The sequence below is a fragment of the Arthrobotrys flagrans genome (genome assembly GCF_004000055.1).
Source record: "Arthrobotrys flagrans strain CBS H-5679 chromosome Unknown unitig_3, whole genome shotgun sequence".
Classification (NCBI taxonomy): domain Eukaryota; kingdom Fungi; phylum Ascomycota; class Orbiliomycetes; order Orbiliales; family Orbiliaceae; genus Arthrobotrys; species Arthrobotrys flagrans.
In genome coordinates this window covers 377,678-399,626 of record NW_027137547.1, presented here as the reverse complement: position 1 = coordinate 399,626, position 21,949 = coordinate 377,678, and the positions used below count along the sequence as shown (strand labels likewise).

Here is a 21,949-nt window from a genome sequence, read left to right as displayed (position 1 = left end):
TTCCCCACCACAATGGCAGCGTAGTACGATAGTCAGATTACTCAGAAAAGTCCAATTTCTGAAGAATACCCATCCGCAGGAACCTGAGTCTCCTCGGCTGGTGGTTCTTCTGTGTAACCACGAACACTCCAAGCATTTCTTCCTATTCGTGTCTTAGAATTACTTTCGCCATTCGTTCGGCGAGGAAAAATGTTAGGCATCGGGAGAAGAGGTGTCCCACGTCTGATTTGTAGTGATAGGTTTTGCGCGTGGACCGGTCTTTCTCTCGTTTTCTCTTTCCCTTTCCCTTGTCTTCTTTCTTGAAAGCAAAAGATTCTATCACCATCCAGCCCTTCAGTCTAAGAAATAACACACCCCCGTGGCCCCCTCCACAACCTAGCCCCAGCCTCAACATCCAAACACCTCCAATAAAACTCAAACCGTTGTTCAACACAATCCACCTCCCGCGAAAGTCTTTCCAAATCGATAGTATTTGTATTATAACCAAAGAAATCGATGAAATTCGCAGCTTTGCGATGGTTGAGACCGTAACGGAGCATAATGAATTTTAGGGTTTTTGATGCGTAGGATGGAGGACAGGGGTAGATTTTGTCGGGGAGGAGGTGGGCGGCACAGACCATTATTGACAAGGTTGAAGGTGTGACGATGGGGAAGTGAATGAACGTGTGTTTCATGCAATACCGGTAGTGACAAAAACCCCGATGAGGTCGAGAAGATCAAATGTGCACGTGAAGCATATTCACATGTTCTTGGTAAGGGTCCACGATGGCGATATAGGGAGCTGGGGTGAATGCCATTTGGACACCGTCGGTGTCGGTGGTGAAGCTCCGTCAGGCTAGTCTTGCGTTAGTTGGGCTGGCGTGGTAGATGACATCGGCCAACACTTTTTAGGTGTTCAGAATACATCATCTTGAACGGAAGACCGGTCTTGCCAGACTGATACTGACCGAAGACTTTCTTCGAAACTCCCGGCTTTGAGTAATTAACTTGTTTAGCTTACACACTGAAGTACGAAGAGGTTCAAATTCTAAAGGGTGCGTATTCTTAATGTTGAAGTTGGTGTCGTTATCACGGTGTTGAATTCTTGTCCGTTTCAGATCGCTTCCCGTGAACTTCGTAATAGTGTGAAAGCTTCACGATTTGTACGTTAATCCGCTGGATTGTAATTGGAATGAATTCCTTCTCTCTAGTGAGTTCATTCTCTCTTGCTTGATCGCATACTGGATGTCTTCCCGGAGCTTCCATTTTACTTCCTTGACTGACTGTCCACAGCCCAGCCTACCTATGTCTCTGCCACCTGCTTATATGATGATGATGGCAAAATCTAACTCTACGTATCAAAACGTTGTAGAAATTTTCGATACCAGTATAAATTTAACTAGTGACGGCTTTTCATAATAGGGCTTGCCCACAATTGTTTGGGTGGCCCCGACTGAAGAACGCGCTTTCGAACTCGTGAAATATTGAAACGAAAAGGGTTTTATTTTGATCCTCAGTGCCTAGTAATACGTCACAAGGAAGCATCGATAGTGCAGCCAAGAAAATGTGGATTCCGCATGGTCTTGAAGTCGATTTCTGTCGCGATCAGGCACGTTAGCTCCTCAACGACGTGCGAAAAATAGCCGATCCTTGCCTCCTACATGGTTCACAGGAAAACCACTCTACTCTCTCGAAACATGGAAGATCGATTTCGGTAGAAAACGTCCGATGGAGCTAGTTGAGATATATCGATAGTTTCATGGCATGCGTATAGCTTAAGCATTCAAGTATCTATGGTAAATTAATTTTGTCTTCTGCCTCTTCGTAACGAAGAATCCGGGTTTACAAGCCGGCTTCATCATGGAAAAACGGTCAATGCAAACGATGGCCCTTCAATTTGAGACGTCTGGGTAAGAGGCCGGTAGAATCGAATCAAGGCTAGGCTAAACGGCTACACCGTTTTTCCTTTCCTGTCAGCTTGCCATTTTTGGAATAGTTACACAAACCTCGATCACAACACAACTCAGCCACCGCAAACGTGCTCCAAACCTATTACGATACAACGTTTCATACACCACGACTGCTCATGAGCCGAGTTACACGACCATAACATATGCGGATATTAGCATAGCCCCAAATCCAAGAAGAAAGGGAAGATCTGGAAACGGATATGTAATCGATGGAGACGGCAACGTTCATAAGTAGCGTAAGATTATCAGCACCTTGCGTGGACGAGAACCACCAGAGCAGTTGATGAGCTACCGAGACTCCGACGTCAACAGGAAACTACGCTACATGTACTACTGAAGTTCCAATTACACCACATCAAGCACGAGACCTGCAACCTGCAACTTTCAAGACCCTTAGTTGCACAATGGCACCTATGGATAAAAATACCTCTAACGCATATTCCGGGAAATTTGTCAGCATTCTAGAATCGGCTGACTCCGCAGCGACTATCCAAGATACATATAGTACCAGTAACAGGATTACACCGTATTACAACTTTGCGACGGGGCAAAATCCAGTAGGTCTAAACTCTGGGCAAAGCGCTAAGTATAGCCTTTGGTTTACAGACACAAGAGCCAATTTCCCCGACTCGACGAGGAAGCTTGACACGGTAAGCGGCGCCAGCTACCCACAAGGCGATGCTGGGTCAGCCGTGCCGGTTATATGGCCTTTTAACTACCAGAGAATGATGCTTACGCCAGATGCGGATTTTATTCCAGCGCCCGTAGTCAACGGTGCTAAAGTCTCGTTGTTAATTTTCTTTTGCACATCAGGGACTGACAAGCAGTTATATCCGGCCCTTTCAAACTTCTTGACTTTCGATGGGGCTGCCGCTGCTGATTGTGCGGCTACCGATCAGGATTCCTGGCAAGCCAAATATCCTTCATAATATAAAAAAAAATGTCACTACAAAACGTGCGCGCTGGCAGCTTCTCGCTTTACTCTTGTTTTTACCTCAATATTTTACTAACTAGTACCTAATCTTTACGGGCCGACCGCTTCTCTTTGTTATCAGCTTTAATCACATATATGATGGATTAGGATATCTATATGTATATATATATTCGTAGGGGGACCTGCTATTCGTTACTAGTATTTAGTCTCTTAAATATATCGACCAATATAATATTTAATTTCGTACGATGTAGGTCCTCGACCAGGTTTGGTTACGAGACGATGGGTACTTGTTTTGAAAGATTTTTAATTCTGAATATCTGTGAGCATAATACCAATAGCTCGTAATTTCAGAATTGTGAAGTTGCGAAGTCCCTAGACACCCGGAGATCTCCACTAATACGCCCATCGATGTCGTGATAGATGTTGTTCAGTTAACCAAACTTCTGAACCACTGAATGACCCCCTTCCAGACTTCAGATTCCTTCTCGTATTCAGAATCAGCCCAGCTTCCTGCTCTGAGCGCACTGACAGCAATACACCCAATCGGCCGTTTAACCTTCCCATCGGTCTGTAACTTGTCAAGATACTCCCTTAGCTTCATAAACCTCCTCTCCGCACCCTCCAAATCAGCTTTATTCCCAACCACCATCCACGGCTTTTCACTGATCCCTTCTTCCGGTTTGATCTCATCTTCGAATTCCTCGCTGAGTTTAATAACTACACCCATTTCTTCCTCATCTTCTTTCCTCATGCGCTCTTCTTCCCTTAACCTTCTTTCCTCCTCCGCGGCTTCAAGTCTTTGGACTTCTCTCGTTTTCTCGTATTCCATGATATCCTTCCATAGCCCCTCCACCTGTTTAACAGGATCGAACCCCAAATCCACCACAAATACCAATCCTCTAGCTCTCTCCACATGTCTCAAAAAATCCCATCCCAACCCTTTATTCTCCCCGGCATCCTTCACCAACCCGGGAATATCCGCCACCGTAAATCTCTCCCTCCCGGATTCTCCATCTTCTTCTCCAAACAAAGTATCACCGATCCCCAACCCCCTATCTAACACCACGGTCCCCATATTCGGCTTCAATGTTGTAAAAGCCCAGTTGCCAACCCTAGCTCTGCTTCCCGTAATGCACCTTAACAAACTGCTCTTCCCCACGTTCGGCCTCCCCACGAGTCCCACATCAGCCAACAACTTCAACTCCAACTGAATCTTCATCGTTGAACCTTTCGACCCTTTAGTTGCCCACATAGGCCTTCTCACATCCTTTGTGATAAAATTCGGATTTCCATAACCTCCAGCACCCCCCTTCAACAAAAGTATAGGTTCCATAGCCTTTTTCTTCCCACCGACACCTCTTTCACTTCCACCTTCTTCCTCCGAGAAGTCGACTTTGAAAACGTCAGGTTGGGACATATCTTTCCTTATCGGCTTTCTTGGCGGCCAATGCGGTGAGTTTAGGTTCATGGCGAGACTCAACGGGTAGTGGATATATTCGCTCCCCGGATCGTCGACGTTACTCTTTGCGAATCTTCGGGGTATCCTTTTCTTCCGCCTCATTTTCTTCGCTAGTATTTCCGCAGGATCTTGATCCGTCCTTCCGTCGTGCGCATTCTTCACAATAAACTCCTCTCCCTGTTCACCCCCTCCATCATAACCATCCGTCCCCTCATCATCATCATCATAAAACTCCTCATCAACTTCAGATGGCAACGGCCTCCCAGCGACCCCCCTCTCTAAAACCCTAACGACGGTGCCCCTGGGAACCTTCAACACCACATCCTCCCCTCTAGCTCCGTTCCTAGCCCCGCCGAGTCCATTGCTCCCCCTCCCAGCCTTCACAACCTTCAACCTCGACAACTTGTGAAGGCTCCCGATCTGATCGTCAACGGTGATATATACGTCTCCACCGTCTCCGCCATCCCCACCGTTGGGGGGTCCATGCGACACGAATTTCTCGCGGAGGAAGGAGACGCAGCCGTTTCCGCCAGAACCGGAGGTTAGGGTTAATGAAAGGGTGTCGAGGAACGGAGGGGTTCGGTGGTCGGTTGTTAGGTGCGTTGGTGAAGCGGGTGGTGGGGTCGTGAGGGCGGGGAGTTCGGATTCGAGGAGGGAACGGGCGGTGGAGGGGGTTAATGTGGATTTTTGGCGGATGAGGCGGATGAAGAGGCGGCGGGAGGAATGGGGGTAGAGGAACGGGAGGAGGGTTGCCGAGGGCGGCATTTCGGGAGGGTTTATGCCTCTGGAAGGATATAAATTATGAGTTTTTATTTCGATAGTGTGCCATTATAAAGGCCGGTGAGGTTTGGAGGTGTGAAGATAGCCCCGAGACGAGGATAAAAGTTAGCGTCGGGAAATTTTCCTTGTTGGAAAATTTGAAATCAACACAGGACGCTTGAACGTCGTCGCGAAAGTGGCAAATGAGTTCAAGTGATCAAGGGAAACGGAAACGGTTGGTTCAAATGATAACTTTTGTATTCCAATCTATGCCATTCATCCTATCTACAGACAGCGATAATGCGGTGATGCTTTCGGTACTTTTGTAAAGTGGAATCGTCAATATAAACATCACTCTCCCGAACGTAATCTATATAATACATGAAAAAAGGTATGCTACAAAGGAAAAACCGGACTGGAAAAGAAACCCCCTATTTAGGCTCGACATTAAAAAAAGAAAGAGACCATAGATCGTGGAGAATAGACCCGAAACCCCCAAAAGTGAAGAAAGAAGCCCCATTGTATGCGTGATCTTTGTTTTTTTTTTTTCGTTCGCGATCGGTAGCGTATCCGTGAGTGAGAGAATGATCAGGGAAAATATGTACAATTTAAGAAGCGTTTCGTCGTCGTCGTCAGGCTATACGGAGGGAAAGAGATGCCTGTGACTTCTGGTATTATCAGTGGTGAGATTAGTACGCCTCACGGGACTGTCTCTCGCCCCTTTGCCGGAAGCCACCTCCGGATCTGTCTCCGTAGCCACCACGGCCACCTTCTCTCCTACCTCCGAAGTTGCCGCCTTCTCTCCTACCTCCGAAGTCGCCGCCTTCTCTCCTGCCGCCAAAGTTGCCACCCTCTCGTCTGCCGCCGAAGCTTCCACCTTCCCTCCTGCCTCCACTTCCACCTTGTCTGCTCCCAAAGCCACCCTCCGATCGGCCGCCGTAACCCCCGCGACCACCGAAACTGGATCCGCCACGGTTACTTCCCCGGCTTCCGCCGCTATAACCTCCTTGCCCCTCTCCGTCGAAACTGTCATTCATGCGTCCGGTCCTGGACGAGTAAGCTACACCGGCACTTCTTCCACGAACTTCGGACTCCTCCTGAGGTGAAATCCAGCCCTTTCGAACCGCGGAATCAAATGGAATTCCCATTCGCGCGGCCCAAATCTTAGATACCGGCATTGGGTACTCATGTCCAAAATTGTATTTGGCGACGTTGGACAAAGACCTGATAAGGTTCATGCTATCGACTCCCTGTGTGGTGTAAGCTCCAACCAGTGAAGTCCATGCCTGCTTCAAAAGCGAGGAATCCAGACGACCGCAGGCTTCAACGATAGCTCTGGCGAATTCTGAAGCCTTGGGGTGCAATGCATCAACATCATGGAGCTTGGCGGCCTTGGACACCAAATCATCGTTTTGGTCATGGATAAGCTTGATACCTCGAAGCTCTCTGAGAGCGACTTGCGCGTCGATGTCGCTGAGGAGGAGGTATCCGACGCTTCGGCCGCTCTCGATATTCTTTCCTCGAGCGGTACGGCCGATACGGTGGATGTACTGCTCGCGGTTCGACGGAGTACCGACTTGGATGACGTGGGTGACGTTGGGGAAGTCCATGCCACGGGCGGTGACGTCAGAAGAGAACAGAATGGCGTTTTCACCGCGTCGGAAAGCATTTGCGGCTTCGGTACGACGGGATTGAGTGAGACGGGAGTGGATTTGGATCAAATCGAGCGGGAACAGCGGGTGGGCATCGCTTCCGGGGAGCCTGATACGACGGAACATCATTGCTGCCAATTCGGCTCCGCGAGCGGTACCGAAGAAGACCATAGCCTTGAAAGGTTCACCCGCTTTTCTGGCCTTGTTATTTTCACGGTGGAGCAATTCGAAGAGGGTCGGGTGAACGTTCTCCATTCCTTCACATACGACCACGTGCTGTGGAACCTTGGTGTGCGTCTCGGCCTCGTTGGGGTCGATGGTGTTGACGAACTTGAATCCGGGGCGCATGGTCTCAGAAATCATCTTACGAACTTTGTCGGGCATGGTGGCGGAGAACATGAGAGTCTGCTTTTGCTTGGGTAGGTATCTTCTGATTTCCTGGACCTCTTTCTCGAATCCCATGGACATAAGCGAGTCGGCTTCGTCAAAAATGAGAGTTTCAAGATTCTTCATGTCAACTCCGGAGTTCGGATCAGACAAAACGTCTGCAAGACGGCCAGGGGTGGCAACCAAGATATTAGCACCCCTTTGGTGGTAGTCTCTGAGCGCATAGGCTTTGCCGGTACCACCAACCATGCTGGAGATATGAAGATTGGTACCTCGGGTGAGGACATGGGCATCCTTGGCGATCTGTTCAGCCAATTCCCGGGTAGGGGAAATAACGAGAATTCGGGGATCTGCGAACGACTTGTTACCGCCAATATTCTGTGGATATTCCGGTTTCTTCAGGCCGCTCTTGAGAAGCTTGCTGATAGATGGGATGAGGAAGGCAAGGGTCTTTCCAGTACCGGTTTTTGCCCGAGCAATACTAAAAGATACTGCCGTTAGTCAAGTTCCGGGTAAGAATTTTATGAATGCAAAGATTGAACAACGTACACATCGGCACCGGTAAGGGAGACGGGAATAGTTTTGGCCTGAACCTCTGTCATATCTTCGTATCGCAACTTGTTGGTGATAGTATCGACGATTTTCTGGTCAATTCCGATATCTGCCAGTCCAGCGAAGGTGGTGGGATTGCCCGGAGCAGTTGCAGCGGTTTGCGACCCGGCATCCTGCTGAACTGCAGCCTCCTGGAGCAGTAGACGAGTAGTGGCGAATGTTCGGTACGAAGGCGTGGCATTCGGGATAACGAACGATGCAGCAGATTTCTCTGGCTGTCTGGCAACTCCAATCGCCTTGGTAACATATCTTGCAATTCGGGGAGTTATCCGCCTTGGAAGGACGGTACGGATTGTGGAAAGCATCGTGGCGGGGTGTTTTTTTTTGTTTTCTGACCAAAAAGGTGGGATGCGAAACTCGAACTGGTGAAACTTGCGGATTAAATTAAAAAGAGCTGAAGCTCTTTGTAAAAGAGGTATCAACGAAGACACCCGATGCGACGAGGGGCAGCTGTCGTCGAATGAAAGGGTCAATTGAGACCAGAGAAGAAGAGGAGGAGGTTGATGGAGGTTGATGTGGGATGGGATGCAGCGGATTGGAGGAAGCCCTACTAAATTTTGTTCGCAGAGATTTTTTTTGCTGGTTTGCAGCGATAAGGAAAACGCCAAGACTAGTTCGTTATCCAACAGTAACAACGCACTCTTCGACCAAACTATCGCCACCCGTTACCCAAGCAAAAGCATTGTCGTAAAACCTGGTACTGTAGACATGGGGTCATTAGGAAAGGTTTGCCTTGGCACGTCCTCGGGGACCTTGCTTGCGTTGGGTCACATCCAGCCCGCGAGGGACGAGAACGGCACCGTATAAGGATCTGTTTCGAACAGTGGCAACTTCTCATCCTCGCCGCATTCGGCACATTTTTTAAGGTCCAAGATCCCCCAATTGCATAGTACCTTGTTCTGCGGGTTCGAGGTATGACAATTGTCGGTTACAACCTTAAGACATCTCTCATCAACACTCACAGGGAAATGCTTTCTCATTTTCAGTTCCCTTTTTCCATACATGAAGCAAATAGAATCAAAGGAGTCGCAAATAGAGCATTCATCTCTAGACTCCGCCCAGGCCAAGTGCTGGTTATCTTGCATGAAGAACGGACAAACAACATTGCACGAGTTCGATCGCTCCTCGCCCTGCGGTGGAACTAGATCGATCGGCAATCGCCATGGAAGATAGCATAGCAACACACCAACGGCACTTTTTGTTTACGATCCGGCCATGCTGGGTGCTTCCCTTACGACCAGCTTGATAATCGGAGGTGTGGAAGTCAAGTCCCAGAGTTGTACCGAAGCGCCCACCAAAATTTTTAGAAGGATAGCGATTCATCTTCCATCCGTAGGTCAAATTCCCTGAAAGTGTGCTCCGGATTTTGATATTCCCATCTTCCTGTGTACAGGCGAGCAACTCCGAGTCTGCTGAAAATACAAGAGACCTGCACTTGACGGGGCCATGGGCTTCTCAGGCTACAGTCCAAAGTTCGACCTGGCTGCTTCCTTTTTCGAGCGATACCAACAAGCGACCGTTCGGCGAGAAACACAAAGGATCCATTTTGACAGCCGTGTCCTCCCCCTTTGAGCGGAAGGGGTAGAATTTCTAGGTCCCAGGCGTCAACTCTACCGGACCGAAGCGGCCATACCGCTCGAATGCACAAACTCATCGAGCCAGAGAGCCCTGCCCGATTTTATCGACTGTAGGTCTTTACCCGAAGCGGGGTGTTATCGAGGCCCCATAATCTCACAACTCCGTCAGTGCCTGCTGAAAGAATCTCGTCGTCCCGTCTTCGAAATGTTTGCGAGTTCTAAGACTTCACTTCTGTTCTCGGCTATTCTTTCGGTGGTAGGTATCTTGTCGCTAAGATCCCAACGGTCGATGTTGTCACCGATCGTCATAACGAATTTCTCACCAGACCTAGAACTATGGTAGCGTCGATTGGACCGAAGGCAATGTATGCAACGCATGCCGGAGGAATCCTGAACGTCTGTTGTATCACCGGAGAGTTATAATCCTTAGAATCAAAGCGCCGTACCTTGGTAGAATGCGTCAAGTTTGAGGCGGAGGCTAGGTACATCTCGGAGTATAATTGAGAGTCTGACCGCGCAGAGTTTTTCAGGGTGCGAGTGCTTGCGGTTGTTGTGCATTTGGAATTACCGCCTCCCTGAAGTATATGAAGCACTTTCTTTGAGCCTTCATCGAAAATTCTGACTTCGCCGTCATCTGTTCCCACGATGAGCTTATGCCGGGATACTGTTGCAAAAACGATAATTCCAGAACCAACTTCATATCGTAATGAGGGTTCATCCATGTCTCCGAGATCATACCCCACCAGCCGATACGCAAAGAAGATGTTTCTGGTCAGTTGAAAAATCAATACACTGAATATCGATATCATCGATAAGCCGGTCTCCGTGTAAGCGAGGCAAACTCAGTTTATCCCTATGTGAATCCCTACCATTTCTTCACTATACTTCGAGCAGCCGAGCCCCGTGAAAGTTCGAGGTTAAGTTTGCATATGTTTCCCTTAAGGCTCTTAGCAAGGAGGGAAATACACTGGTTCGTCAAATTGCCATGTGGTCCCTCCGTACCGATATAGAAAGGTGTGGCTGCTTCAGCTTTCGGGTCCAGGAGGAACTCTTGGAAAGAGAGATGGTAAGGTCGAATTGATTCTGTAGGGTCGTCTGGAATATGCATCACCCCCAAAATATTTCCAACTTTTCCAATAACCATCGGTTCGTCATCTTCATCCCTGCTCACCAAGAGTTGGTCGAAAACTGGAAGATATGTGAGGCTGAGTTTCGATATGTGACTTTTTGATTGATATTCTAGAATTTTTTTGGAGCTTGTTGCTTCGATCGTGCAGTACGAGATTTTTATACGTCCCGTTTATCTTCTCGAAACCCATTCGGATAGGAGTTTCCGGACGGCTGGTGATAAAAATTCGAATATCCACAGTTCTCAGCATAGTAAGTTTTCCCAATCGGCTAACTAAACGCTGGACGCTCTTTCGGTATTCACACTCATCCAGTACGTCGATTAAAACGACAGAGATGGGGCTCTCGGCGCCAGAAGTTCCCGATATCAAAGAAAGGGGACCTGGAACGAGAGCATCGAATTGATCTTTGATTGTTTTCGCCGATATACCCGAATCCTTATTTAGGGCACTGCTACATGTATGCGTAACTCGGGCCAATGTGCGCAAAGCCCCGAAGCTATCGCAGTAACAAATTTAGAAGCATTGCCACGGTCCCCACCGCCTCTCTTGAAGAAAAAAACTAGCGGCAAGCATATTTTTATCCTGAAGGAGACTAGCAAAGGTCCTACAAGTTGTCGATTTCCCCGTCACAGCTGCGCCGGATAACCAAAAGATAGGCATCGTGTCACCCTGCCGGGTAGCTTTCCGTACCTCAAAATCTTCAAGGAGCTACTCTCTAGTATTCGGGAGGTACTTTGGCTCGTACTGGTCTTCATATGAGCCAAATACCGCAGCTTCAATTGAGATTGGCCTTTAGCTAACACGATCCGATACACCTATATTTGAGAGTATGAAATGAGGGAAATACCTTCGGCGACTGGCAGGCCAGCAATCCTACCGACCGCAGCAGCTATTCTGTCCACCGTCTTATCTATACACAAAACGACCTTCAACCCGTCAAGCTTTATTGCGAACTGGATGGTATCCTCCAATGCTTTGAGATTTCCCACAGCTTTGTTGATTTCGGTCTTATCCAACGGCCGCTTCAAAGTTTTGACCAACTGCTTGAGTCGAGTCCTACCCCTTGGCTTCAGCTTTTCCTCTAATATATTCTGGCATTTTAGCAGTGCGCCTTCCATATCTGCCGAACTCTCAAGCTTGTCTTTGTCGGGTCCGTGGATCAAGCCGTCGACTTCTTTCGCAAGTTTCCCTGTCGCTAGTATTCGATCACATAACGCAAGTTCGCCCGCCTCCGCATTTTTGACGTCTCTGATGTATGCTTTGCAAAGTTTGGTGAATTTGGCGGTTAGATCTATCATTGCGATGATACTAGCGGCGGCGCCTACAGCCTCCATTTTTATCGTCCGTAGCAGATGTCGATATACCGCGAGAATACCTAGACTGTGCCGACAATGCTGATGGTCGATGAATGCTGCGTTAACGAACTTTTTTTTTTTTTTTCTTGAAATGTTACAGTAGCGATGAGATGGGAGACTTGTAAGCTTGGCCTTCAAACTGTACTTTCCCCACTTTTGTTATTATTTTCCCCGCATGTTGATGTTTCGAAGCCTTCTCGAGATCCTGCAGTGTTTCTTGCCGTCGCATGCTTCGCCTCCAACGTTACTACATTTATGGTTTGTATATGATAAGTACACAGCCGAAACAGATACTGCCTTTCTAAATTACACCCCGATCTATCTATAGGTACACAAGACTATCTACAGGCTTGGTATTTTAATATTCTCTGTGACTTTAATTTTTTTTTTTCTACTCCAAGGTGTCATGATATGTATGTATGCAACGCCGCATTGTGTGGTATTTTGTATGGGCAGTTAAACCTGGGTTTTCGCGCTGCTGCCCAAATATTAAATCCCCCGCATGTTTTAGTACTTTCGTGATAGAATACATTTACTTTACCGTAACCCTCTGTCAGAGCTAATCATCAAATATCTTCTCAGAGAAAACATCCGCCGGCTTCCTTATTATTGATTTTACCTATCCACGCAGGGAACACGATAGTAATACGCATAAAATACAATTATGAAAGCGTCACGAGACCCCTCGGGTAACGAGAAGAAAAAAACAGCCGAGCCCTATAAGAGACCGTAACAATATAGGGGATATATAAGCTATGCAGAAGAAAAAAGGGAAGAGAAGGAGAACATATCTTTCGCATGTCGTCGATTGCTACGCCCACCTCTTCCCTAGTTTTATACCTTACCTAACAGAAGGGAATAAGAAAATGAGGAGAAAGTTTTAAAAACTTTTGTATATGAAAATGCATCTACATGATGTTTACAACGCATGGATCTGCCGCCGCTGGAAGAAGAGTTAAAGAGATAGGAAATGCAAAAAGGGAGTGATGAGAATGGTCGAATTGGTTTTAAATCGTAATTCGGATTTCTACTCGGCTTTACCGTCGGCGACGGAGAGGTCACCGACGGCGTCTTCAAGGCGGTCCAACTTTTCGAGTTCTTCAATTCTAGCCTTGGCTTTGACGATGTTCTGTGAATGCTCGTCAGCTGACTATTGCTTATAATATCATTGGATGGGGATATTCTTACTTCTTGGGTAACTCTCTCCTGGTTGTCCTTGTAGTGTTGAAGCTTGGCCTTGAGCTTCTCGACAACGCTTGGCACGTCTTCGGGTCCAGTCGGTGGCGGAAGCTCGACCTTGCTCAATTCATCGAGGATACCGAATGAGAGAGAGAACTTGGCAGGAGCAGGAGCCTCTGCGCCAGCAGCCTTATTCTTCTTTCCACCCTTCTTCTTGCTGCTTCCACCAATGAAGTAGTCTTCCTCGTCTTTCTTCAAAACTTTCATTCCCTTGGGTTCTTCAGTGATGGTTCTTCCGATAGAGGCCTTGTATTGGCTGACTGGTCCGTCTGCCTTCTTTGGAGTGCTCTCGGGATCGAAGAAGGCGATCAAGTTCTCGCAGGTATGGATCTCACTCGTGAAAGCCTTGAAGCTGGCTTCCTCGAGCAATTGGTTGGCAACCTCCATTTTCTTCTTCTTCTCATAAGCCTCACGCTCGGCCCTTTGCTTCTCCTTTCTGATCCTCCAGGCTTCTTGTTCGTAATCTCGGTAGGCATTCTTGGCACCGTAGTATGCATCCTTAAGAGCCTTGATTTCGCCAAACTTCTCCTGCTGTTCCTTCTGTAACTGTGTACGTTCGTCACGGAGGGCGTTGAGGTTCTGGAAAACACTATCTTGTTCGGCTTTAATAGAGTCGAGTTCCTTAGTGATTTCGGTAAACCGATCCGAGAGAGCCTTAGCCTCCGGGTCATCGAGTTGCGATCGAATATCAGCCAAAGAAGCCTTCAGCTTATCGATAGCACCCTGTTCTTCATCAAATCCAGCGAAGTTCTTCTTTTGCTTCCTCAAGTTCGAGATTTGATCCAATGTCCGGCGTTCATCAACTAACTTGAGATCTCCGCTGTCGACCTGTCCTTCCAACCTTTTGATTTCGGTATCGATTTCCTCGGGCGACTTGAAGTTAATCTTGGCACGTGCAGCTCTCTGCGCAGCAATCTTGTTGTTGATAGAGTCATTGAGAGCCTTCTGACGTTCCAATAGACTCTGTCTCGAGGATTTCTTGGTGGATTGCGTGGCTCGGATCTCTCCGAGTTCCTTTCTAAGGACAGATTGTCGCTGTTGGGCAGGATTCTGAGCGCCATTGGCCCCAGCTGGCTTGCTGAGATCGAGCTTGGCTTTAACCTCGTTCTAAATTCGTCCCAACGTCAGTATATATTAGCCATACGCCCAAGACTATGCGACATGTAGCTACCCGAAGACAGACACGGCAAATGGCATAAAGTCCAATTTAATCTTGTCCCATACCCATCAGGTAGCTCAAGACTATAGCCTAAGGTAGCTCAATCGTACATACCAGCTTCTTCATCAGAGCCTCGTGCTCCTTCTGGAGCTGCGCGAGCTCCGTTTGGAACTTGGCCTCATCGGGCTTCTCGGGCTTGACTTTTCGTTCAATTGCAGCGTCGGCCATTGTGACAACGGATAATTTGTAATATGGCCAAAATTTGGTAAAGAAAAAACTGCTGAACTACCAGGAATGAAATTGGAAGAACGGCGATATCGAGGACTCGACTGACTGGTGGCGAGTAAGAGAAAGGAGACGACACGTTGTAGCTTCTGCTTCAGGGACCCTGCTTTACTTTTTTTTCTTCTCTGGCGGAATTTTGCCGCGGGCATTTTTTTCATTGGTGGTGGGCTGAAGATGTGTTGATGTGTTGCAGTAAGGTCATGTTTGAGATCACGTGGTACAATCACGTGCTCATACTTCGGTTTGTGTCGCGTTGAGAAGGGTCGCAAAATGTTCTTCGAAAGAGCCGCACTCTTCAACCTCGAATCTTGCTCATCACCATCCATCGCCATCACCATCGACAGCTTCACCGACGTCGAATTCTCCGCCGTACCTGCCAATATTTGTCGTCCTCTCAGTATCGCCTAATCCTTACTAAATTGTAGAGCGTATTCCCGGGGAACCCCACGACAATGTCGGATGCAGATGCCAGAGAGGTCTCGCGCCTCTACCGCGCTTGGAGGACAGCACACGAGATGATCGCTGATAGGGTTAGATGTGAAACCCTTTCATCAAACTAAGCTTGATGCTAAGATATACGGTTGTCAGGGATACGATCTCACAGAAGAGGAACTGAACATCAGCCTCGATGACTTCAAGGTCAAATACTGCGACTCCGATGGCAGACCTCAGTACGGCCTCCTCCTAGCTTGAGCTTTACACTCGTAGTAATCACACGCTAAGATAAACCACTCTACAGGCGCAAGAAGATGACATTCTCTGCCAAGCCATCCCAGTCAATGATCGACCGAAACACCGACAGCCAAACCGGCCAACTAATCCCAAACTCCTGTGGTACAATCTGGGTCGAATTTTCCCCGGAACCTTCCATCGGTATCAAGCAAATGCGTGTCTTCGCCCATACTATAGTTGAACACAACTTTCATACCGGTGTTTTCATCACAATGGCACCCTTGACATCGTCCGCAGCGAAGATAATTCCGACGGTTGCGCCGAGTGTCATCGAATGCTTTTTGGAACAGGATCTATTAGTCAATATCACGCGTCACGAATTAGTCCCACAGCACGTCTTGATGAGCAGAGAGGATAAGAGAAAGTTGTTAGAAAGGTACAGATTGAAGGAGACACAGCTGCCAAGAATCCAGCAGGCTGACCCAGTCGCCAAGTATTTTGGATTGAAAAGAGGCATGGTCGTCAAGATTATCCGAAAAAGTGAAACGGCTGGCAGGTATGCCAGCTACAGATGGGTCTACTAGTTGGTGTGTGGAGGTGCCTGCAGAGGGGGCATGAATAATGAAGACAACTTGCAGGATGCGAGTTTGTGTGTACGATCTTAGCAGCGAGGAACGGTCATAGGGATGTTTTAAACGTTTCATGGCTATCATACATGGCGTTAGAGGCGATAAAAACCGGATTTTAGATTGGCAATAACAATCAAATACATTTTATGTCACGATGGGGTTCAAAAAGTTGGTAGTGTCTTTTACCTAACTATCCGAAGCTGGATGTTTCTCGTTCACATTCCACAATCCTAATTGTACGACACCAATCCTTGTAGGTTTGTGTTGGATTTTGAAATACTGTCGTTGTTTCCATAGGATTAACGCACCCTTTTCTTCTTCACTCCCTCTCATTATTATTTAAAATGCCGACCAAAGCTCGAGGGGATTTTGCAAGGCGGTTTCTCCAAAATAACTACTCAGAACAAGGCATTCCCACTGCATTCCCATTGATACTGGCCGAGCCTGTGGGCTGAGCCGCTGTTTCCTAGAACCAATTCCAATCCTGCAGCCTGAAAATTCCGGGAAACAATAAGATAACTTATCCGGAAATTTGTGCCCGAAACCAGACCCGGACCATAAACCCCTTACCTCGTTTCTGTTGCTTGAGGCTGCATCCAGGACACCAGCTGTCACAAGATTTCCCATTGTTTCTATCTTGTGATGATAAAAACGAAGACCTTAATCCCAAGATCAAGCCGCGAAGTGTATATTCTTAAGAATTCGCAACGGATGATTTGGTGAAATCTCCCAGTACTGCAGTAAATGTGTAGGTTATTCGAAATACAGCGAAGAAAAGCTCATGTCTTTATCTAAGCTTTTATCCAAGCCCCGATTCCTACTCAACAATTCCTGGCTAAACATTTAAACCGACTTGGAATATGCTGCCAATCACCAAGATCCGTTGCGGCAACTGGAAATCCTCGTCTCTGTAGATGCATACTTAGGTACGTTAATGCCTTGTAGATCGAAGTAAGGGTCCAGCCATCTGCTTCCTGCCTATGGAAAATGCAATGCGGCTGTATCAGGTATACAAAATTCTTGTTTTTAAAGAAGAAGAAATATACATTCATGACATCATTATGCAGAAGTTGGATGCCTAGTTTCCTTGATTTTAACTGTGCCCTATGTCACAGAATAAATCTAGACGCTTTCGAATCGATATACCTAGCTATTATCCAATAATGAATGCATCGGATACAATCTTAAGAAAAACTTGGAGCCGTAGGCACCTCCTATCTAGCTATATGTAAATCTTCAGGAACGGCAAATAAGCCCGTAGTGCTTGTCTCGACATAACCTTTCATTTGTTAAATGGCAGGAAAAGTTAGAGCTCCGGAGTCCCTGTTCTTTCAGTAAAAAGAGTTTTTATCTTCGAATTCAAATCTCTCAGGCCCCAAAGTTTGCTGAGCCCATGTTTATAGTCCCGATGCTTATATGACAAACGACTGGTGCAAAGTATTCGGTTTGTTCTGAGCCAGGTCCTTGTGCCTAAGGCTTTCACCATTGGATCCCAACAAAACTTCCTGAGTTTTAAATTCTGGAATTTAATCATTGCATATGTACCTGTACATGTCTACAAGTACGCCTGGCCGTATGCATGCTTCAAGCATTTGGAAATACAGGCCGTTGCTTTTGCTTAAAATATCATCGTATTAGTCTTCCCTCCAATACGATAGCACACTGGAACGGGATCTGGATGTTGGAATACGGGGCTTGCGGAGGCAAATTCGCAAAATAGAGAGGTCATGCAGGCAAACTTTTCTTTTTAAAACATTATCCTAAACCCCACGTTTTGGAAGGCTACTGCAGGCCTGGTTCACGGGATAGATCGAGACGAAAAGGCAGTGTACATTCCCCCCAAGTGCTAAAGCTAGGGATAAGTCCTAAGGCATTCGCCCACATAAGCGACAAGATACGATAACTAGCGAGTTAAAACCCCCCTCCCGATCTGCCATGCACACTTGCATTTACCTGGAATGTGATATCATGTTGCACACCAAACCTGATGTTCCAACGGGTGAACATGAAAGTTGTACCGTTAGCCAGGATCCAAACCGCCGCGCCTCGCAAAAAGCGATCCGTTTCAAAAGTGGGATCGCGTGCTAGTTGGCCTTACTCGGCTGACTGCTGAGAAATCTTACCTTAGGATTAAACCGTTGTTAGCCTTGTGATAGTTCGATTCCCAACTTTTTGTTTGCGTTGTCACTACCAACGTAACTCACGCCGGTCCTGTCGGACCACAGCATGGTTTGCGATACAGTGGAAAGGAATAGGTGCCTCCTATCGCTGGTAGACGGTTCGAGGCTCCAATCCTCTAGAAATCTAGAAACACTAGATCCTTCGGCAAGGCTTGATGCATATGTAAGCATGGCCTGATGGGCGCTGAAACAGAATCCGTTGACATGGGCACCGCACGCGATGATTGGAGGCTAAAGCATCTTACATTCTTGAAATGCCATCGCCTCGGGTTTGAATGAAAGCTGGGTAGCAAATCTAGATTCGGTAATCGGTCCCCGCACAGCTATCTAAGGTACCAGTCTCCCAAACCCTTTGATATACTTACATATCGCAATTCGGGTTAAATTTTCGTGCGCCCTCTACCAACCACCTATTCTTTAAACACCCCATGTATAAACGCTCAAACTTAGATCTGTGGACGGCCGACGGCTTGAATTCCTAGTTGCGAAAGCTTGCAAGCTTGACGTTCACACGCGCATGAATGGGCAGTCAATATAACTTAAAGCAAGGAGGAAATTTGTCCCAACAGCTGAAAACGCCGACCTCCGCGTTCTATGAAATTTTGGCTATATTCGGAAATTTACGGAAAACAATTGGGAGGTGCAAAGGGCTAGACCGATATCGAGGCCTGTTCAATTTCCGTAAGAAATTCTCCAACCCACACATGGCGACTGCTCCTTGCTCGCATTCCAAAAAACAAATTTTCTGTTACAAAAAAACTTGATTGACGATTCCATTCATAGGAAAGGAAAAGGGGATGTCACAGCGTAACGCTGAGTAACGTGTACTGTAGATACGTGGCTTGTTTGATATTGCTTGGTTGTAGAAGGAGTTATGTCTTGGACTAGAAATAATAATACTCATAAGGGCAAATTTTAAGCCAGATACGGAAGAAGAACATTGAGTGAAGTCAGCCGATATGAAGCCGACCACACAGAGAGGAGTAATCATCCCTTTAGATTACAATGGGTTTATAAATACGATGATACATACCCCATTAAAGCCTTCATCATTTATTTGACAGCCAGCTATACCCAAGCAATGAAGACGAAGTATAGCTTCTCTTTTACTTTGTCTCTGATAATCAGCTACCTAATTCCTATAAAGCTTTTCCAATATGGGGGTTTGTCCAGGGGAATCAATTCTTGCCCTACAAGCGGATACTTCAGATGACGTCTCTAGCTGGGGTGGAAGTTATACTGATGACGCTGGAACAATGTTTTCCATTTCTTCCTCAACCCTCCTGACAACGGCCGAGAATTTCAATATTATGCAGCCTAGTCCCCAATACCAGCAGTTGGATGCGAGCTACGAGCCTTTCTCCAGCTCCAGTCGACAACCCTACGAAACCGAAGAGTACAAAAACACCATCTGCAGCCATTTCAATGGTTCTACTTGTGAGGTAAGTACGACTCGTATAATGTTTGTTACATAGACAGACAAGCCATAAGATCTGACACCCCACTTAGTTAGCAGCGGTGATGCAGGCCGAGAAGGAATATCCAACGAACAAGCTAGTTGTTAATGACACCTTTTGGCATCCAATCGGAAGATACATCAGCGAGGACGTCGGCTCAGATCCATGGACTATGTTTAGCTTTCGAAATTTGGAAAGAGGAATCGAGAACGATGTTGGCGTTGAACTAGATGTCGAATCAGACTTTGAAATTATATATAGTATTCGACAAGATCTTTCGGAGAGTATTTTAAAGGATGGGCCGTCTAAGTAGTTATTTGGAACCCTGTATACTTTGCGATGAGGTCACTTCTTGTCTTATACTTTCAGGAGACATATATTACGTCACATACATCAAACCATGAGCTTCTGAGCCTTATATAAATATAAATAGAAGAATCTGACCTTAGGCACACGCGCAACAATGAAATTTCGCAAAGGGTGACAGGAAAAACAATGTTCAAGCCGTCGTAAAAGATTACATAGATAGCATATCCATGTGTGTGTCCCGTATACAGAGGTTTTACAATAGTCTGTTTCTTTAGAACTGCATCGAGCCTTTCGTAATGAATGTCTGTGATCCATTAAAAGTCCTTCCCTCTTTGGAAGTAAATGTCATCTTCTCTTGTGCATCAAACTTTTGATCACCGTTTATCGAAAGGCGCCCGTTTATGACAGAGTCCCCATATTGGTTGATTTTAGTCCCACCGACGGTAATAACTTGGTTGGTGAGAGGTAGTAATTCCTTTTCACGGATGAAATCGGGTTGAGGGTATTCCGAAGTGGAGGTACCTCCATCAGCAGCTGGTGATGCCAATAGAACTTCTACGTATTTTGCTGCACTGGGGTCAAAGACGTCAGGGCAAACAGATCCAAGGGACTTCGGCGGTGGAATTCTTTCTCGAGGGTGAGATATTGACATCAACAGGAATTTGGTAAAGGCAGCTGCCGTGCCCGCCGCATAACCCTGCCATGCTTTATTCTTGTCGGAGTCGGAATAGACACAGATACCTCTGACTACCAAACAAGGCCAAACGTCCATAACGCCTCCTGCTTCCATTTCAAAGCATAATGCTCCAGTCTGTTCTTGGACCCTTTTTCTGGCTTCCCCATCCTGCACGAGACTATCCCCGGATGCGATAGTACCATAGTGGATTCGAGGTGGCGGAGTAGAGATGTACCCATCTTTGTCGTCGTGGCCCCAGCGAATATAATCCAGTGGCACTCCTGAAACCTTCTTTATCTCGAGCCAGGAGGCGCGGGGCTGGCGATCCACAAGGAGAGCAGGATTGCAGGGTTTCGATTCTTTACCCTTATGGTGATAATCCGAGCGGAATATATTATCACCACCCACGGGCGGGCGAAGTATCTTAAAATTATCTTGTTCGAAGGTGTTCCCAAGTAATTGAAAGACAGCCGCACTTAACATTTCCTCTGGCCACCGTCGGACAAGCGGGAGGGCGCGAAGTATGCCATCGGGCGGCTTAGAAAGGCTACCAGTTTGCTGGAATACCCCTCCCCCAAGAGATTTCACGAAATCGTGTTTTATGACTCCAGGAGAGGTTCCTGATGGTGTACTAACAACAACGTCTCCCAATCGAACGTCATTCCTCTCCGTTGGTGCACCATCAGCGATTCCCACAAGAAACCTTAGTCGTAAGTTCGGAAAGTCTCTGTGGAAATCTTGGGCTACTCTGGTGGCAGAAGTATTACCGTAGACGCCATCGGGTAAAGCTGTTATGACAATATTGAGGCCGTTGATTTCCCCGAATATGTAACGATTTGGGGATTGGGCATCGTAGTTATAGTCTCTGGGCGTATCGTGTTGCGAATCGAGCATTGCTATAGCGGCAGATAGTTCGACTGATAAGGCTGTAAGCCAGCCGACTTTATATTCGTTTCTTGACAAACGAGTCATTTTTTTCTCTCAGAAACCGTTTTCTGAAATAAGTTTATTTAAAAAGATATCCCTCAAAGAAGATCAGATGTATCTTCAAAAAAAACCAAATTTAAATGTTACGCTTCGCGATGGGGAAAGTTCCGCAGGCAGAGTAGTATAACTGCAGATCGAATTCAGGTGGAAATATTTGCGAAAGATCGGTGAAAAGCAGATGTCACGTCCATAACTTTCTACGAAGACCGCTTTACTTAAAAGAAAGCAAGACCGCTAGCGCCCCTGAGCGGGGTTGCCATCTTCTCTGGACGAGGCTCTCAGAATTTCAGGAAGCTTTTGAAGCTGCATTCGCTGAGTCAAATATACATGTTTGATTGGTTGGAATTCCTGCATGCACACTCTTAGCTTGGATCCTAGCCTCAATCTAGGCGCCCTCTTCAGGCAAGATAAATGCACGGTGGATCCTTGCTGGATTGAGCCCAGTCCTGGACAGCAGGTTAATATCGTTTAGGAATTTCGTAGAATAAATGATTATAGTGACAACACAGGAGGCTTCAAAATTACACCAGCAATCCACA

General features: G+C 46.9%; 7 protein-coding genes across 7 annotated transcripts; 2 read left to right on the top strand and 5 right to left on the bottom strand.

The window, feature by feature from the left end:
* Window positions 1–3,313: 3,313 nt before the first annotated feature.
* On the bottom strand, window positions 3,314–5,110 carry DFL_001497 (uncharacterized protein; the record flags this gene model as incomplete). The annotated part of the gene is made up of 1 exon (XM_067630123.1): window positions 3,314–5,110. One exon carries the CDS (start codon window positions 5,108–5,110, stop codon window positions 3,314–3,316), a length of 1,797 nt encoding a protein of 598 aa, XP_067492799.1.
* Window positions 5,111–5,793: 683 nt separating this feature from the next.
* DFL_001496 (uncharacterized protein) lies at window positions 5,794–8,060 on the bottom strand (the record flags this gene model as incomplete). Its single annotated transcript, XM_067630122.1, has 2 exons — window positions 5,794–7,624; window positions 7,693–8,060. 2 exons carry the CDS (start codon window positions 8,058–8,060, stop codon window positions 5,794–5,796), a joined length of 2,199 nt encoding a protein of 732 aa, XP_067492798.1.
* A 3,217-nt stretch (window positions 8,061–11,277) lies between these two features.
* On the bottom strand, window positions 11,278–11,796 carry DFL_001495 (uncharacterized protein; the record flags this gene model as incomplete). The annotated part of the gene is made up of 1 exon (XM_067630121.1): window positions 11,278–11,796. One exon carries the CDS (start codon window positions 11,794–11,796, stop codon window positions 11,278–11,280), a length of 519 nt encoding a protein of 172 aa, XP_067492797.1.
* A 1,048-nt stretch (window positions 11,797–12,844) lies between these two features.
* On the bottom strand, window positions 12,845–14,443 carry DFL_001494 (uncharacterized protein; the record flags this gene model as incomplete). Its single annotated transcript, XM_067630120.1, has 3 exons — window positions 12,845–12,946; window positions 13,006–14,163; window positions 14,330–14,443. 3 exons carry the CDS (start codon window positions 14,441–14,443, stop codon window positions 12,845–12,847), a joined length of 1,374 nt encoding a protein of 457 aa, XP_067492796.1.
* A 327-nt stretch (window positions 14,444–14,770) lies between these two features.
* DFL_001493 (uncharacterized protein) lies at window positions 14,771–15,756 on the top strand (the record flags this gene model as incomplete). The annotated part of the gene is made up of 4 exons (XM_067630119.1): window positions 14,771–14,869; window positions 14,926–15,030; window positions 15,089–15,171; window positions 15,240–15,756. The coding sequence occupies 4 exons, from the start codon at window positions 14,771–14,773 to the stop codon at window positions 15,754–15,756; spliced, it is 804 nt and encodes a 267-aa protein (XP_067492795.1).
* A 3,382-nt stretch (window positions 15,757–19,138) lies between these two features.
* DFL_001492 (uncharacterized protein) lies at window positions 19,139–19,751 on the top strand (the record flags this gene model as incomplete). The annotated part of the gene is made up of 2 exons (XM_067630118.1): window positions 19,139–19,423; window positions 19,491–19,751. The coding sequence occupies 2 exons, from the start codon at window positions 19,139–19,141 to the stop codon at window positions 19,749–19,751; spliced, it is 546 nt and encodes a 181-aa protein (XP_067492794.1).
* A 267-nt stretch (window positions 19,752–20,018) lies between these two features.
* On the bottom strand, window positions 20,019–21,317 carry DFL_001491 (uncharacterized protein; the record flags this gene model as incomplete). Its single annotated transcript, XM_067630117.1, has 1 exon — window positions 20,019–21,317. One exon carries the CDS (start codon window positions 21,315–21,317, stop codon window positions 20,019–20,021), a length of 1,299 nt encoding a protein of 432 aa, XP_067492793.1.
* Between the last annotated feature and the right edge of the window lie 632 nt (window positions 21,318–21,949).